This window comes from Miscanthus floridulus, chromosome 16 (assembly GCF_019320115.1).
Source record: "Miscanthus floridulus cultivar M001 chromosome 16, ASM1932011v1, whole genome shotgun sequence".
NCBI classification, from domain to species: Eukaryota; Viridiplantae; Streptophyta; class Magnoliopsida; order Poales; family Poaceae; genus Miscanthus; species Miscanthus floridulus.
In genome coordinates this window covers 101,425,800-101,440,144 of record NC_089595.1, presented here as the reverse complement: position 1 = coordinate 101,440,144, position 14,345 = coordinate 101,425,800, and the positions used below count along the sequence as shown (strand labels likewise).

Below are 14,345 nucleotides of genomic sequence, written 5' to 3'. Positions count from 1 at the left end.
TTTTACTTCAGCTTTGTGCAAGAAGGATTCAGGTATCACCTGGCAAAGGAGTGGTATATGATGTTAACGTATTGGATCCCTGAAGAGCCCTATTTGCCCATTGCAAGCGCTTATCGCCTTGAAGTTGGACACTGTGATCAACGGTTATATTGATGTATATCACTCATGTGTTTGTGTATTTTCATTTACGTGTGTTCCTTGTGCTGATTCTGATGGTAGTTTTTTTGAAACCTGACATACTTTCCACTTGTACATTTTGATTAATTGGTCTTTTCTTTCCACGATTTATTGATGAATATTTAAACAAGATGCTCATAGATTAGCCAAACAAGCTTGGCAATTTGCTTCTACCTATCAAAAAAAAATTTATTCTGGTATTTCTATAATGTACTATGCTTTGAACGCTCCAAGACACACATTGAAAAAAAAATCTAATCCTGTTACAAAAAAAATTCTAATCCCGTAGCAACGCAAGGGTATGAACCTATTCGTGGATTTATGGGCGCACGAAAGAAATGGATATCGGAGATTTCTCCCATTGATATAAAACATTATCTTAGCCGCATCACGGAAAGGTCTATATAGTAGAGTTTGTGAGCCGGCGACGCAGCGCTCTCCGTGACTGTGTTAATTTCACAAATTTTACTTTTTGGATTAAATGTCATTTTAACGTCAGTATTTAATTTCACAGTATTGTTATCTTATTGTGCGATTAGTGTGTTTTTAGTATAAAACTTTAGCTATCCTGTAGCAACGCACGTGCACGAACCTAGTATATAGTAATTTTACAATTCTTTTCTTACCAAAGTTATTCTAGACCGATAGATCATCGTAATCCAATGGTACATCAGTACATGTTCTTTTTTCATTAATCGTAATTTCTAGGTCCTATTGTCCTGTTTATTATATATCGTTAGATTATCATAAAATCCAATAATACATATTCTTTTCTTTTCTCTAATTATTATCCTAATTTTAGATTCTCTCAATGAATGTAGGGGCATCTTTTAACAATGTTATATATGATAGCAAATCGTGACCACTCACTTTGTATGAGTACCAATATTATCGAGAACTATAGCTCATATACAATCTGTGTCTCCCACAAACATTTGAAAAATCTCAAGGTATCAGTAAGAAGGAACTTATATATATCCTTTATATTAACCATTCTTGTTAGTTGAAGGGGGCTTTGTGTGAGCCCCAATATAGAAGCTTAAATCAACCGTTTGTCGTCAAAGTTAGAAATATGTCCTAAAACAAATTTAGACAGGCTTACATTTATGATATGAGGAAGTAGTAGAATAATTTCAAGCTAGACCAAAGTTCTTATGGGTGGCTATATAAATTGAAGTATTTGGTGATTGTAAGAGCATCTCCAAAGAGTCTTTCTAAAATTTGCTCTCTAAATTATTATTTGGAGAGGCAATTGAGTAAAAATCATTTTCTATATTTTTGTACTCCTCCAACAACTTTTCTATATTTTTTGTCACACTCTAGAGAGTCATCGTCGCTCTTTATCTTTAGCTAGAGAGAAATCCATAATAGAGGATGTCTGTATTGGGAGATGCAATTAAAGAGGTTGTTGAAGGGTATCTTTTCATCAAAATCTCTATTTCTATAAATTAGAAAGAATATGAAGAGTCTCTTTGGAGTTTCTCTAACCTTGCTTATTATATCTTAGTATGTGATCAATAAATTTTAAGTCTCTACATTAATTCTCTGGGCCTAAATTTTACCATATTAATCAGAGAAAATAAAATTTAAAAAAACATCTACATACTAATAACTAACCACCATTACAATTACGCAAAACTAACCTAGAAATACCCTTGTATCTATTTCTACCCATGGTACAATACAAAATAGCTTCTTTATGTTAGTTATAAGTGCTTGAATATTTGTCTTGGATTCAAAGGAGATTCAAAATTTGTTATTCAAATTATCTTTTTGTATTAAATATCACAGAAAAAATATAGCTCAAGTCGAGAGGTTAAAAAATAAACATATAGAAAAAGGTACCAAAGAAAAGACACGCGATAACATCAACTACTACGCAACTAAAAGAAGACATAATATGCGGTGCTCATATGACAATGAAAAAGGATGCTAATAGAGCCATAACACATAATGACTGTACAATATGAAGCAAGCTTACATTAATAACCAACTAATAAAGGAAGATATAACGTACATAGAGTCAAACGGGTGAGAAAAATACAATAGAAATTGCACAAAAATAGAATAATAATACACTAGCGCGCAAAACTAGCTAAGGTGTGGTTCTGATAAAAAGCATACCGAACTCCCTAACCTACTCAGCTCGCCTTCCACCGCAGGCAGAACCAAACCGATTTTTCGAGTTTTAGTGATGTGCAGAAACAAAATTTTCTCAAGTTTCCTTAACGACGCGGACTTGATGTACTCACTGAGTAGAATCATTGATCAACAGATGGAATTGAGTGGGCCGCACACATGCCGGACCGAGAAGAACCTGGCAGACTTGTGTGGAGAGATGCAACCATGCAGGAAGGCAACAGTAACAGCAACACTGCAACAGCTTAGTTCCCAAATCAACACTTCATCTTCACCTTTGCCCATCCCAAGCCCCAGGATGACATCACGAGACACCAACCCTTTTCGAAGGTTGCATGCATGACACTACTAGAATCACCAAGCTCCATCTCGGTCATCGCCACGATCCCTCACCACCATTGGCCAGCCTCCGGATCCCTACCATGCCCTAGCTTAGCCTTTTTCCCATTGCTTCATCGCGATTCCAAGACGTCAATGCCACCATTGCCAAACTGCATCTCTGTCACTCACTCATATGCCAAAGCATGCAGGGGCCGGCGAATCAATCTGGCGCCTCGTTGTGCCGGCATCTCATTCCCATCCCACGAACTCAGTTTACTTTAGGCAAAAAGGCGTGCAGGCAGGTAGCGACGAACTGACGACCTTACCATCTATCAGTGCTGTCTGAGTAGATAGACCTGAACAAGCAACAACTTGCCGCCGTCGTACGTCGGCGTCGACGTCGAGCAATGGTGCCCTGGGCGAAAGCTCTTCTTTTCCAGGACACGATTGCTCGGTAATGGATTTCATTATTCGCGGGCACGCTGCGCCTTGGCCTGGCTGGCCGCTGGCATATACGAAAGCGACGTTCTTGTTCTTCACAGGTAGACCTCCATCCCATCAGGTTTGAGCTCGATCGTCGATCGATTCAGGGACCCCTCCATCTGCTGGTTGTTGTTGCAGATAGTAACTGGAGAGACGTACTGGTGGTTAGGCTGCCAATGTAAAGCACTGTTGCAAGTTGCTGCAAGTGTAATGTGACTATGTGAGAGTGGATTCGACGTGTAAAGGAGTTGAGCCCTGCGAACGAACGAAAAGAAGATCGGCAGCAGACGACGGATGTGAGATCTGCACTTGGACGGTTTATGCGGAGAAATGCTCGCGCACGCCGCACGAATCTAGCAGGCGCATGGTTTCCCCTCTTGATTCAGCATCCAGCAATGGCAATGATGATGAGTGGACAAGTGGATTTCTTTTCCATGCGAGTCCATTCCTAATTGGGTTTTGTTTATCAGCAGCAGGCCGTGATAATTTATCAGCTAGATAGGCCTAGAGCTTCTGATCTCTCCTCCACAAGATCGTCCTGGTGATCAACTTGCTGATGATCTCCTCCTTCTCATCATGCATGCAGTAGTTGCGTATTTTGTTACTCTACCTGAAAGTTTAGACGAACATGAGTAATAACTAATAACAGGTTTTTCCGTGAAATTGCAGAGCAACGTAAAATTCTCATGTGGATCAGGATATCCCCACACCTACAAATAAAGTGGATCACCAGAAAGCTAAGTGACTGATGAGATACATCATTAACCAGTAAAGATTTGATAGATGCGTGTTGCTAGAGAAGTAGCCAAGGGATAATGGCATGAAAAGTTCATATTCTAAAGGTACTGAAAACTGGCATAGCAGAGGTGAAGACTATATGTTGTTGTTTTTTTACCATTTTTAGTTGCTATAAGATAAGAAAAAAAATACTAAGACCCTGCTTGGATGTAAAATATTTTTAAAGTATTGAAGAAACACTACCGGAAGCGTCAACTTTGCGAGTGTTTTTATGTTTGCTGAGTGTATTTTTTGGACACTCGGCAAACAAGTTCCTTGCCGAGTGCTGCGCTAAAAACACTCGGCAACAAAAAAAAAACACTCGGTAAAGAGGAGATTTGCCGAGTGTCAAAAAAAACACTCAGCAAAGAGGGAGTTTGCCGAATATTTTCTTTTTTTGCACTCGACAAAGAAGTAAAATATTTTTTCTGGGAAAGAAAGACAAGAAAAAAAATTAAAAAAAAACTTTGTCGAGTGCCCAGATCTAGGACACTCGGCAAAGAAGTAAAAATCTTTTTTCTGAGAATGAAGGAGAAGAATTTTTTTTTGCCGAGTGTCCAGATCTAGGACACTCGACAAAGAAGTAAAATCATTTTTCTAGGAAAAAAGAGAAGAAGACAAAAACCTTTGCCGAGTGCCCAGATCCAGGACACTCGGCAAAGAAGTAAAGTAATTTTTTTTCCTCGGCCACACCGCCCCACCTCCCTCCTCCTTTTTCCCGCACCCGCACCTCCCTCCTCCGCACTCCCTCCTCCTTCCTCCTCCGCACCGCACCTCCCTCCTCCTCCGCACTCCCTCCTCCTTCCTCCTCCACACGGCCGCACCTCCCTCCTCCTTCCTCCTCCGCACCGCACCTCCTTTCTCCTCCTTTTTCCCGCAACCGCACCTCCCTCCTCCTCCCTCCTCCCTCCTCCGCACCGCCCCGCCTCCCTCCTCCTTTTTTCCAGCACCCGCACCTCCCTCCTCCGCTCCCCCGACAGCCAGAGCGCCCTTCTCCCCCGACGTGCTCCATCGGCGCTCGCTCCTCCCCCGAGCTACTCCAAAGGCGGCCGACGCGCCCTCCTCCCCTGAGCTGCTCCACCAGCGACGGCACAACCTCGGCAGCCGAGGTGGCCAGATCCGCGCCCATGGCGGCCGGATTCGCCGTTGCGCGGCCACCGCTACCGGAGTTCGCCCCCTCCTCGCCTTTCCTCTCTCCCCTCCCTAGATCCACCTCTAGCCCCTCCCTTTCCCCACCTCCGCGGGCTCGCACGGGTGCCGATGCGTCGCCGGCACCGCCGTCCGCGCGGTCACCGTCGGCGGCTGCCTCAACAGCACCGGATCCCGCCGCTGACTCCGCCGAGGTAGGCCCTGCGGGCCCCTGCTCGGACGCCGGCTGCCTGGCCAGCGAGCCCTCCATGGCCCCCCTGCTCCGCCGGGGCTGGATGCCGGTGGTGGTGGCGGCCGGTGGTGGGTTTTTTATTTTCCTTAAAATAAATGTTGTTTTTTTATTTTTCTTAAAAAATGTTTGCCGAGTGTTTTTTTGCACTCGACAAAGTGTTTGCCGAGTGCCCGACAAAAAACACTCGGCAAAGAATGTTTGCCGATAAATCGTTGCCGTTTGTTCGTTGCCGAGGGCAACACTCGGCAAAGAGGTTGCCGAGTGTTTTTTGGACTTTGCCGAGTGCCCCTGGCACTCGGTAAACGTCCCGTATCCCGTAGTGAAATACTATGGTTTTACAAAAAATACTTTGGTTTTCAAAAGTTACTGGGTGTTTGGATGCAACAAATCGCCAAAGGGCCTCTAGTCCAACCGGTTAGAGCGTCCCGGCGGCACTTCTCAGGTCCTGGGTTCGACTCCCCGTGGGAGCGAATTTCAGGTTGGGGTTAAAAAAATCCTCTTGTCTGTCCCACGCCAAAGCATATGTCTAAGGACCGGCCCGGTCTCACAGGGCGACGGTGCCACTGTGTAAGGGTGGGGCAAGGGTTCGGGGGTTTTCTAGGCCTGCGTGAGAAGGTCTTCTTCTTAATGCAATGCCTGGGGGTGGTCATACCCTCGCAGGTCCAGTTTTTTTTTGCAACAAATCTTGTAATCTCTAAAACCATGTTTTTTTGTCAAAACTGTAGTCTTTTTGGAGTTTTAGAAACTCCACTCATGATCTATTTTTTTTCTAAACCATAGTTTTATGTTTATTTGGCTTATAAAACCGTAGTTTTGTGATACTACAGTTCTCGAAAACTGCATCATCCAAACAGGCCCTAAGCTTCTATGCTCTCTTACAAATTTATTTGTTCAAACTCACCCGTCTTTGGTATTAGAGCAAGTATAATAGCAAGCTCTAAGTAGGCTGAATGCTGAGATGAAGAAAAGAGAAGAGGAGAAAGACATAAAGCAGGTTATAAGCTTATAGTCGGCTTAGACAGAAAAATCAAAAACTTTGTGAGAGAGACAAGTGGGCTATATATTAGTTGGGAAGAGCTAACTACTATATAAGCAGGCTAAAAGATGAGCTGCAAGGATTCATACAGCCAGTAGCAGGTTGTATTATTAGTCTTGCTCTTAGCGATGAACTCTGGTTGATCGATCACTTAATGCTAAAAGAAACATCGTTCATGTTTATCAGTTATTAGTCCCAAACAAATAAATGTTATCTCCTTTATTTCATCCTATACCATGTCAATAGGCATCTTGTTGGTAGTTCACCTTTTCAAAGGTCGATTGATGATATCTTCACGTATTTAGATTGAACCATACAAATGGAAATTATTTACTTCCATAAAATAACAATCTTACTATATGTTTCAGGAATGTGCTATACACAAGTCTGTATTCTATTATAAAGAATTATGTTGCCACTGGATGTTCTGAGCAAAACTCATTTATGACGCGACTCTAATAATTTTCCATTTATTGCTTAAGCTTTGCAATCTGCAACATGATCCGTCTAAATGCTGGAATATACAGAGGGCAACAAAGTGGCATTTCTAATTCTTAGTGGAGTATATATCTATGTCCACCGAGAGGTTAAAAAATTCAGGGTTACGCCGGCCATACATGCATCTGAACTATACACTGTAATAATGCTAGTTGCGAGGAAGTAGTATTTATATTTGGTTCTCACGGTAGAAACTTTCTACTCTATTCATTTCAAATTATAAGTCATTTATATATATTATGTTTAGATACATGACAAAAGTAGTATACTTAGAAAAGAAAAAATAATTTATAATTTAGAACGGAGAGAGTATATAGCAGTAAAAATGATTTATAATTTAAAACGGAGGGAGTATACAGCTAGGATGAATGAATTATTTTGCGAGCATTCGAGTTCGCCACACCATGCCATTCCCATGTATCCAGTTGGTTGCAACAAGGATTCCACCAAGGCACCAATTATGTATGCACGCATTTCAGATGCGACAAAAGTTTGGACCAGTGAAACACCTGGAAAAAGTTATCAAGCATTTTATAACTTGATAGTGTGATACACACAACTGCTCATTTATCATACAAGCGAATACGCGATTACAACCTTGGAATGCTAAGATAGGTAGAAATACTAGTACAATTCAGAAATCAAAGATGATAATAAAAGCAAAACTGCCACGCTTTCAGTTTCAGTTGTTGGGTTCGGTTTTGCGTGCGCCTTTGGTGATGAAACCGGCGTGTTTGGAACGCATGCAGGAGAGCTTTGTAGCGATCGAAGTGCAGAATTCTTACCAAAGTTTGTGCCAAAATCTCCATTCCAATTTCCAAACAGCTGCTGCACTATCTCTCTAGTAGTATAGTCTGCTCGTCGTAGCTAGACGAACAGTTGAGACTTGAGAGTTCAGCGCTCGATCGGATGACGACGACACTGCCATCCACCGGAGGCAAATTATTGGGAGTCTGACGAGGCCAATCAAACCGCACTAGCAGAAGCAGGAGCTCCACGTACACCGGAGGGTGACCTCACGCCATTGTTCCCGATGTTGCACCCCGCGTCATCTCCAACGACGCCGGCGGCGGCGTCTTGCATGGAGGATGCCGGCACTGCCATCGGCAGCGCCGTCTTGGCGTCGGCCTCCTTCTCCTGCGTCTCCTTGTGCTTGCCCCAGAGGACGGAGTAGAGGCCGGCCACGATGAGCACGGCGCCGAGGACGCCCCCGAGGTAGATCTTCTCGGAGAGGATGAAGGAGCCCATGATGGCGACGATGATCATCATGAGCGGGCTGAACGCCGACGCAAACACCGGCCCTGTCTTCTGGATCACCAGACCTTGCACGTAGTAGGCGATGCTCGACGTCACGATGCCCTGCAGGAACGGAACATACAACAGCACGTCGTCAGCAAGCTTGGAGGAGGCCAATCATCATCATCGTCATCATGGCTGATGGATCCTTACGGCGTAGGCGGCGGCGAGCAAGTTCATGTCGAAGCCGATGGTCCAGACGGAGGTGCGGCGCTCCATGACGAAGGTGACGACGATGGCCTGCAGCGTGCCGATGAAGCAGACGAGCGTGGTGAGCGACAGCTGCGCCGAGTACTGCTTGATGGTGTGCGTCTGCAGGACGAAGAGGGAGGCCCAGGCGAGGGTGGCGACGATGACGAACACCGAGCCGAGGAACCAGTCCCTGGCGCTGATCTCCGCGGCGGCGGCAGCGGCGGCTCCGTGGACGGCGGGCGACGACGCGTGCCTGGTCCACGCCAGCTGCATCAGCGGGCCCTTGTAGAGCGTCATTAGCATCGCGCCGGCCACGGTCACCACCGTCCCGAGGACCTTGGCCTGGCACCTCACCTTCTTCATCTGCAGCTTCTCCATCCTGCACGCGCCGTCACGTATCAGATGGTTGGTTGCAGTTAACGTTTAGTTGGTCTGGATTCTGGAAAGTGCAGCAAGTGCACCTGAAGATCACTGCCAGGACGAAGGTCATTGCCGGCAGGATGTTGCTCATCGCGCAGGCGAACGTGGGGCCCGTGAACTTGAGCCCGGCGTAGTAGAAATTCTGGTCGATCACCGGCCTGCAGAAACGACGACAGGTGAAACTGTCACTCTCACTCGAATATACACATGCCATCACTATCTGTCAGGTTATTGTTGTCAGCCCACGAGATGCATGCATCAACGAAACGAGTAGAGCACAGTACTAACCCGAGCATGGCGAGGACGAAGATTTGCCAGAAGATTGGCCACGTCATCTTGGGCCTCACCTTCCTGCAGCCATTAATTTTTCCATAGTCACATCGTGATCAGTGTGCTAATAACTCGCCAGATAATCGGAAATGCCGCTGATCAGCTGGCCAGCTAGCTGCACCACGCTAACAGCCGGACTGAAACTGAAGTGAAGGGCCGGGTAGCCAGGTAGGCGGGTACCTCTCGAGGACGAGGGCGAAGGGGGCGATGGAGAGCGTGGCGAAGGCGTGGCGGTAGACGACGAGCACGTAGTGACTCATGCCCTGGTTCAGTGACACCTTGGTGAGCACGTTCATCCCGGCGTAGCCGAACTGCAGCGAGATCATGGCGATGTAGGGCTTCGCCTTCTCCACGAACCCGCCGCACCCCGCCATGGCTATCCTAACAGTCTTCTCGCTTCTCAACAGATGGAGTAAGGGCTCCCTCACAAGAGGATGGCAATGGCAGGTGATGGTATGGTATAGAGCTCAGAGATCAGGTGACTTCTTGGAGCTGAGACGGAGCAGAGGTGATGGCTGGATTTATAGGGTGCTGGATCGGAGACGAAGGGTGTTTTCGGGTGAATGGTGACATGGGGTCGTCTCTGAGTGACATGTGAGTAAGGTGGGGCGCGCCCGGGCAGTGCTTTGCTGGATTCTTGTAGCCGTATATTCCGAAAACGTAGGCGTGCCCGGGTAGTGGCTCGTGAGTAGAATTCCGGCAGGGCCGGGTTTTTAGCCGAAGGCCTGGGTTCAGTTATGTGCCCATGCTATAAAGCTGCTAAAGTGCTAATGGGTTTCTGCGTGGAGCATCAGAGCGATGGAGTGGAATCAGAATACGTGATGATGGCAGTGGCAAACCTGCCACCTACCGACTCGCTGGAGCAAAACCGACGCAGAATCGCCTGGCCAGCTTCGGTGGGTGTCTGCAGTGTGTTTTTCTGATGACAATTTTAACAAAAAAAAGAGAGAGGGATTTTTTTATTTTTTTTCTTGTTGAATAATGCCAAATCAAATAAAAAATATCTAAAAAGTCAAAAGGAAATGAATTAGTTAATTTAGTGAGAAAGAGAAGGGGACTCGCTTAGTTGCGCAAGCGAATCCCATTCAATCGTTTACTTATAGAATGATGAGTCCATTGGAAAGTTCGATCATTTTTTTTTAAATTGACGGTACCATGACTATGCGCGGATCATTGTTTATGGAGTGGTAACGCTTGATGGGGAAATAAGTAGTGTGAACTCATCTTTTGATGCAAACATAAAAACTTGTTCAGGATGCGTATTTTGGTCACAAAAAAAGATTAAAATGATGCAGACACATAGTGCATTCATAAATGAGCTTAGTTTCAAACTCATCTAATACAAATTCAAATGAAAAATGACAATTTTTCTGAAATCTTTGTTGCAAACCTTTGTGGCAAGCTCAACACCGTTAGTGGGGGGAAACTCGGTTTGGATAGGTAGAGGTTAGTGGGGGGCAAGCTCAACACCGTTATGAGTAGGTCTAGGTTGCAAAACTCTTTGCGGGTTTGGATAGGTAGAGCACACTAGAAAAAACATAAGTTGGACATCACGCTAGATTAGTTTATTGTTTTCTAGTGTAGATCGGAAAAGATTTTACATACCCAATTCACCCCCTAAGCCCCTCCCCTTGTTGGGTCTTGGCCTCACTAGGACTAGAGGTTTCCTGTACAAGGGACTCACCGAGCTCCAACTCTGGCACCTTCTCATCTCTATCCGTGATAGCAAATGAAACATCATTGACTAGGTCCTTGTCATTGCTTCCATCAACAGAGTCTAGCTCAATGCTTTGAAGCCCTAGTTTTGCTTTCAATGATTAATGAACACAAGTCTTTGTGCTTAACATGTATTTTGTAGGAATTACTCATATTGTTAGTCGCAGTCATGGCCACACGGTACTCTTGGTATTAGATTTTGGATTCCATGCATGGATGCAAAGGATATTCGTGGAGGCTAAGGATTCTATAGATTCTAAGCGCGACTTGGTGTTGATATGCGCTTAGAAGTAGAATAAATCTTTGTTTTTTTGTCGTACAATTAAGGGAGGTACAGATGAGTATATTGACCTAGTTTTGAGGCTAGAGTGTTAAATAGATGCACACATGTGAAAGATCTACCTAGGTAGCTTATGGGTGGCCTTGAAAGGATGAAAATTTGTTAAGGAACTCAAAGAAGTTGAATTGGATTAGATTTCAAATAGTTTTTTTTTGAAAAATCAAGTTTAGGGATCTCCGGATCATTTGATCAAGGCCGGTGGATCATCCGATGAGTTGGAGCCCATGTATGATCTGGTGACACACTATTGAATACTTCAACTTGAAGATAGACAAGGTACCGGTGTTTCAGCGTATTATTTGGTAATGCATGTGTTGGAAACAACAAATTGTCTGGTGACTTTTTGAAGATCAAGTAGAATTTTTGCAAGTTTCTTCAGACACCGGTGTTTATTCAAGTTGAAGTTTTGAAGATCATATGATGCTACACACCTCCTGATAGTTTTGCTTAATTTATATGCTACACCATTGAGTAATCCTTGGAAACTAATGATTTTGAAAGCTTCATCTATTTTCCATTTATGCGATTGGTTTGAGACCCGCCAATTTGGAGTGAAGACCAGGTACTCCTAGAGTCCTAGTACAACTTGAGCATTGATGACTGAACGGAGCTTAATCCTTAGTGGGTGCTCCAACATGGGCTAAAGGGTTGTGGCAACTATCTGATACCATGGGGAAAAAAATCTTGTTGTCACTTGTCCATTGTACTTCTCACATTTACATTTTATTGATCTTATTGTGTGCTTGAAGTATTTGGTGACAACTATGATTTGTTTTGTCTTAGTGTGATCTTTAGTAGCCAGGTTTTCAATTCCCCACCTAAAGACATGTTGCTAGCTAGTGTGATCTTGTTAATTATGACTAGTGTGGTGGTCTTAAGGACTCCCTTCAGTGTTATATGTTTAGTTCTAGGGCTAGTTATGTAAGAGGTGATGAAATAGAGTTGTGTTAGGTTAAAGTTGGTTTAGTTTTTTTATAGCCCAATTTACCTCCTCACGGTTTGGACCATTTTGATCCTTATACACCAGCAACTCGGGAATCCTATACTACTTTTAATTGCAGGATGAGTTGGGATGATCTCTATGGAAACAAAATCCCACATTGATACGTGTCTTTAGGTCCTGATATAACCAAAGAAAAATGGAGCGCTTAAGGAGTTAAGGTACCGGATCAAAATAACATCAAGGCAAAAACAACTTCTGCTTGGCATAATTTGCGAAATTGTGCTATTATATATGTTTCGCCAGAAGGGGCGCAAATTATCCGTATGGCTCAGAGTAACGCAGCAAAGCACAACAAAAGGGAAACAGCAAAGGAACCTAAATTAAGAATAACAACTGTGCACTATTCTTCTTGAACTCTCCGTATGAAAGGTGATAAAGTATTGCAAAGGCCGTGTGATTGAAGTGTAGAGACAAGACTTTCGGTTCAGAATCGCAAACATTTTCCAGGGCCGCTCTGCTATCTGCGTCAGTCACGCATTCACGTACGCCAGCATCTTCCTTGCTCCCAAGTGAAACTACACTTGGCTAGCGTGATCATCCATGAATATAATAGACCGTTCCCAGATCATTCAACTTTTTTTCTGCCGATCTCCTCCAATATGGAGTACGTATCAACAACAACTTCTCCAAGTCAAGTCAATTGATGCTATGCCTCTGAAGGAGATACGTATCGCATCGCGCTGGTGCAGAAGCTGCATCGGAATCCCATGTCAGGCAGCAAACAGGCGCCGAGCAACACATCAGGTAATCAATCAGGCATGCCGAGAGCACAAAAGGCTACACGAGAAAAGAGGGTCGGACCGAGGAGAGCAGTTCGCGTGCGACACGCGAGTCGGGGATCTAGCAAATGGGGGCTTTGATTTTCATTTCAACAAGTGATTCGCCGGTGACGACGCCAGCGCGAGCGCGGCCGGCGCCGGGTGACTGATTTAAAAACTCGGCTGCACTGCGTTCGGTTGCTGCAGCAGATAGGCACGCACAACCGGGAGTGCCCGGTGACTGGCTCTCTGATTCGGATTTTAGGTGGGGAGAATGATGCGCAACACGGCGACGGCGAGCTAGTTCGGCAAGACGGCAACTTTTCTGGCCATATATTACGTACGTACGCTGCTTTTTACAAGTGCCAGTGCGTGGTGCATGCCGTGAGATATTAGAGCATGAATTTTCGTGATAAATCGCGCTGGAGATGCGTCATCTGTCGGTACAACAAATGAACAAAGTATGCTTTCTTACTTAAACGAACTTACATTCTTGCTTCCGTTGCTGAATTCAGGTCTGGTTATTCCTGATTGTTTTGCAGTCTCGGATGCAAGACTATGGCCATTCTTTCAAAACCGTCAAATGCTAAATAAACTGAATTACGTATGCTGGATGCATTTTCGAACAAGTAACTCAAAAGTGACACAGCTTGCTATGCCAATTTCGGCCTGTTTGTTGGTTGGTTTCTGGGCTGGTTTGGGCTGGCTGGTGCTGGTTTATTGTGAGAGAAAAACACTATTGGCTGGCTGGTTTGGACTGGCTGAAACCAACAAGCGAACATACTGTTTAGGGGTTGTTTGGATCTGGTGACTAAAATTTAGGAGGTGTCACGTGAGTGCGTTGTACGGGGTGTTCGGATATTAATAAAAAAATAAATTGCAGAATCCGTTAGTACTCCATGAGACGAATTTATTAAGCCTAATTAATCCGTCCGTAGCATATGTTTACTGTAGCACTACACTGTCAAATCATGAACTAATTAGGCTTAAAAGATTCATCTCGCAAATTAGTCGCAAGCTATGCAATTAGTTTTATAATTAGTCTATATTTAATACCCCATATATGTGTCCAAACATCTAATGGGACAACGACTAAAGTTTAGGAGAAGAAACTAAACACCACCTTATATGTACCACCGCCCACCGGTGAAATTTTTTTAAGGAATACTATTTGCTATCCATACTGTTCGGCAGGACTGAAAAATAAGCTATGCAATTAGTTTAGGAATACTGTTCGGCAGGACTGAAAAATAAGCTATGCAATTAGTTTAGGAATACCATTCAACAGAACTGAAAAATAAGTCAAAATACTATTTCGACTAATTGTTGTGAAAGGAAAACACTGTTCACATACACAGTGCTTTCATGAGTTGGCTGGCCGGCCAGCCAGCCAGCCACGAGCCAGCCAGCCGAACACTCGGCAAGAGAATGGCATACCACCTTGATATAGACTCAGGCTCCTTTTAAAACATGGAAAG

General features: G+C 44.4%; 2 protein-coding genes across 2 annotated transcripts; both read right to left on the bottom strand.

Annotated features, from left to right (window-relative positions):
- Positions 1–3,173: 3,173 nt before the first annotated feature.
- Positions 3,174–5,296, bottom strand: LOC136511137 (uncharacterized). Its single transcript, XM_066505327.1, has 3 exons — positions 4,599–5,296; positions 3,731–3,830; positions 3,174–3,290 (listed from the first exon to the last, which is right to left on the bottom strand). Exons 1-3 carry the CDS (start codon positions 5,294–5,296, stop codon positions 3,174–3,176), a joined length of 915 nt encoding a protein of 304 aa, XP_066361424.1.
- Positions 5,297–7,322: 2,026 nt separating this feature from the next.
- LOC136513406 (WAT1-related protein At5g07050-like) lies at positions 7,323–9,523 on the bottom strand. The gene is made up of 5 exons (XM_066507415.1): positions 9,231–9,523; positions 9,009–9,071; positions 8,762–8,878; positions 8,262–8,679; positions 7,323–8,171 (listed from the first exon to the last, which is right to left on the bottom strand). Exons 1-5 carry the CDS (start codon positions 9,422–9,424, stop codon positions 7,779–7,781), a joined length of 1,185 nt encoding a protein of 394 aa, XP_066363512.1. The 5' UTR covers positions 9,425–9,523; the 3' UTR covers positions 7,323–7,778.
- Positions 9,524–14,345: the final 4,822 nt, after the last annotated feature.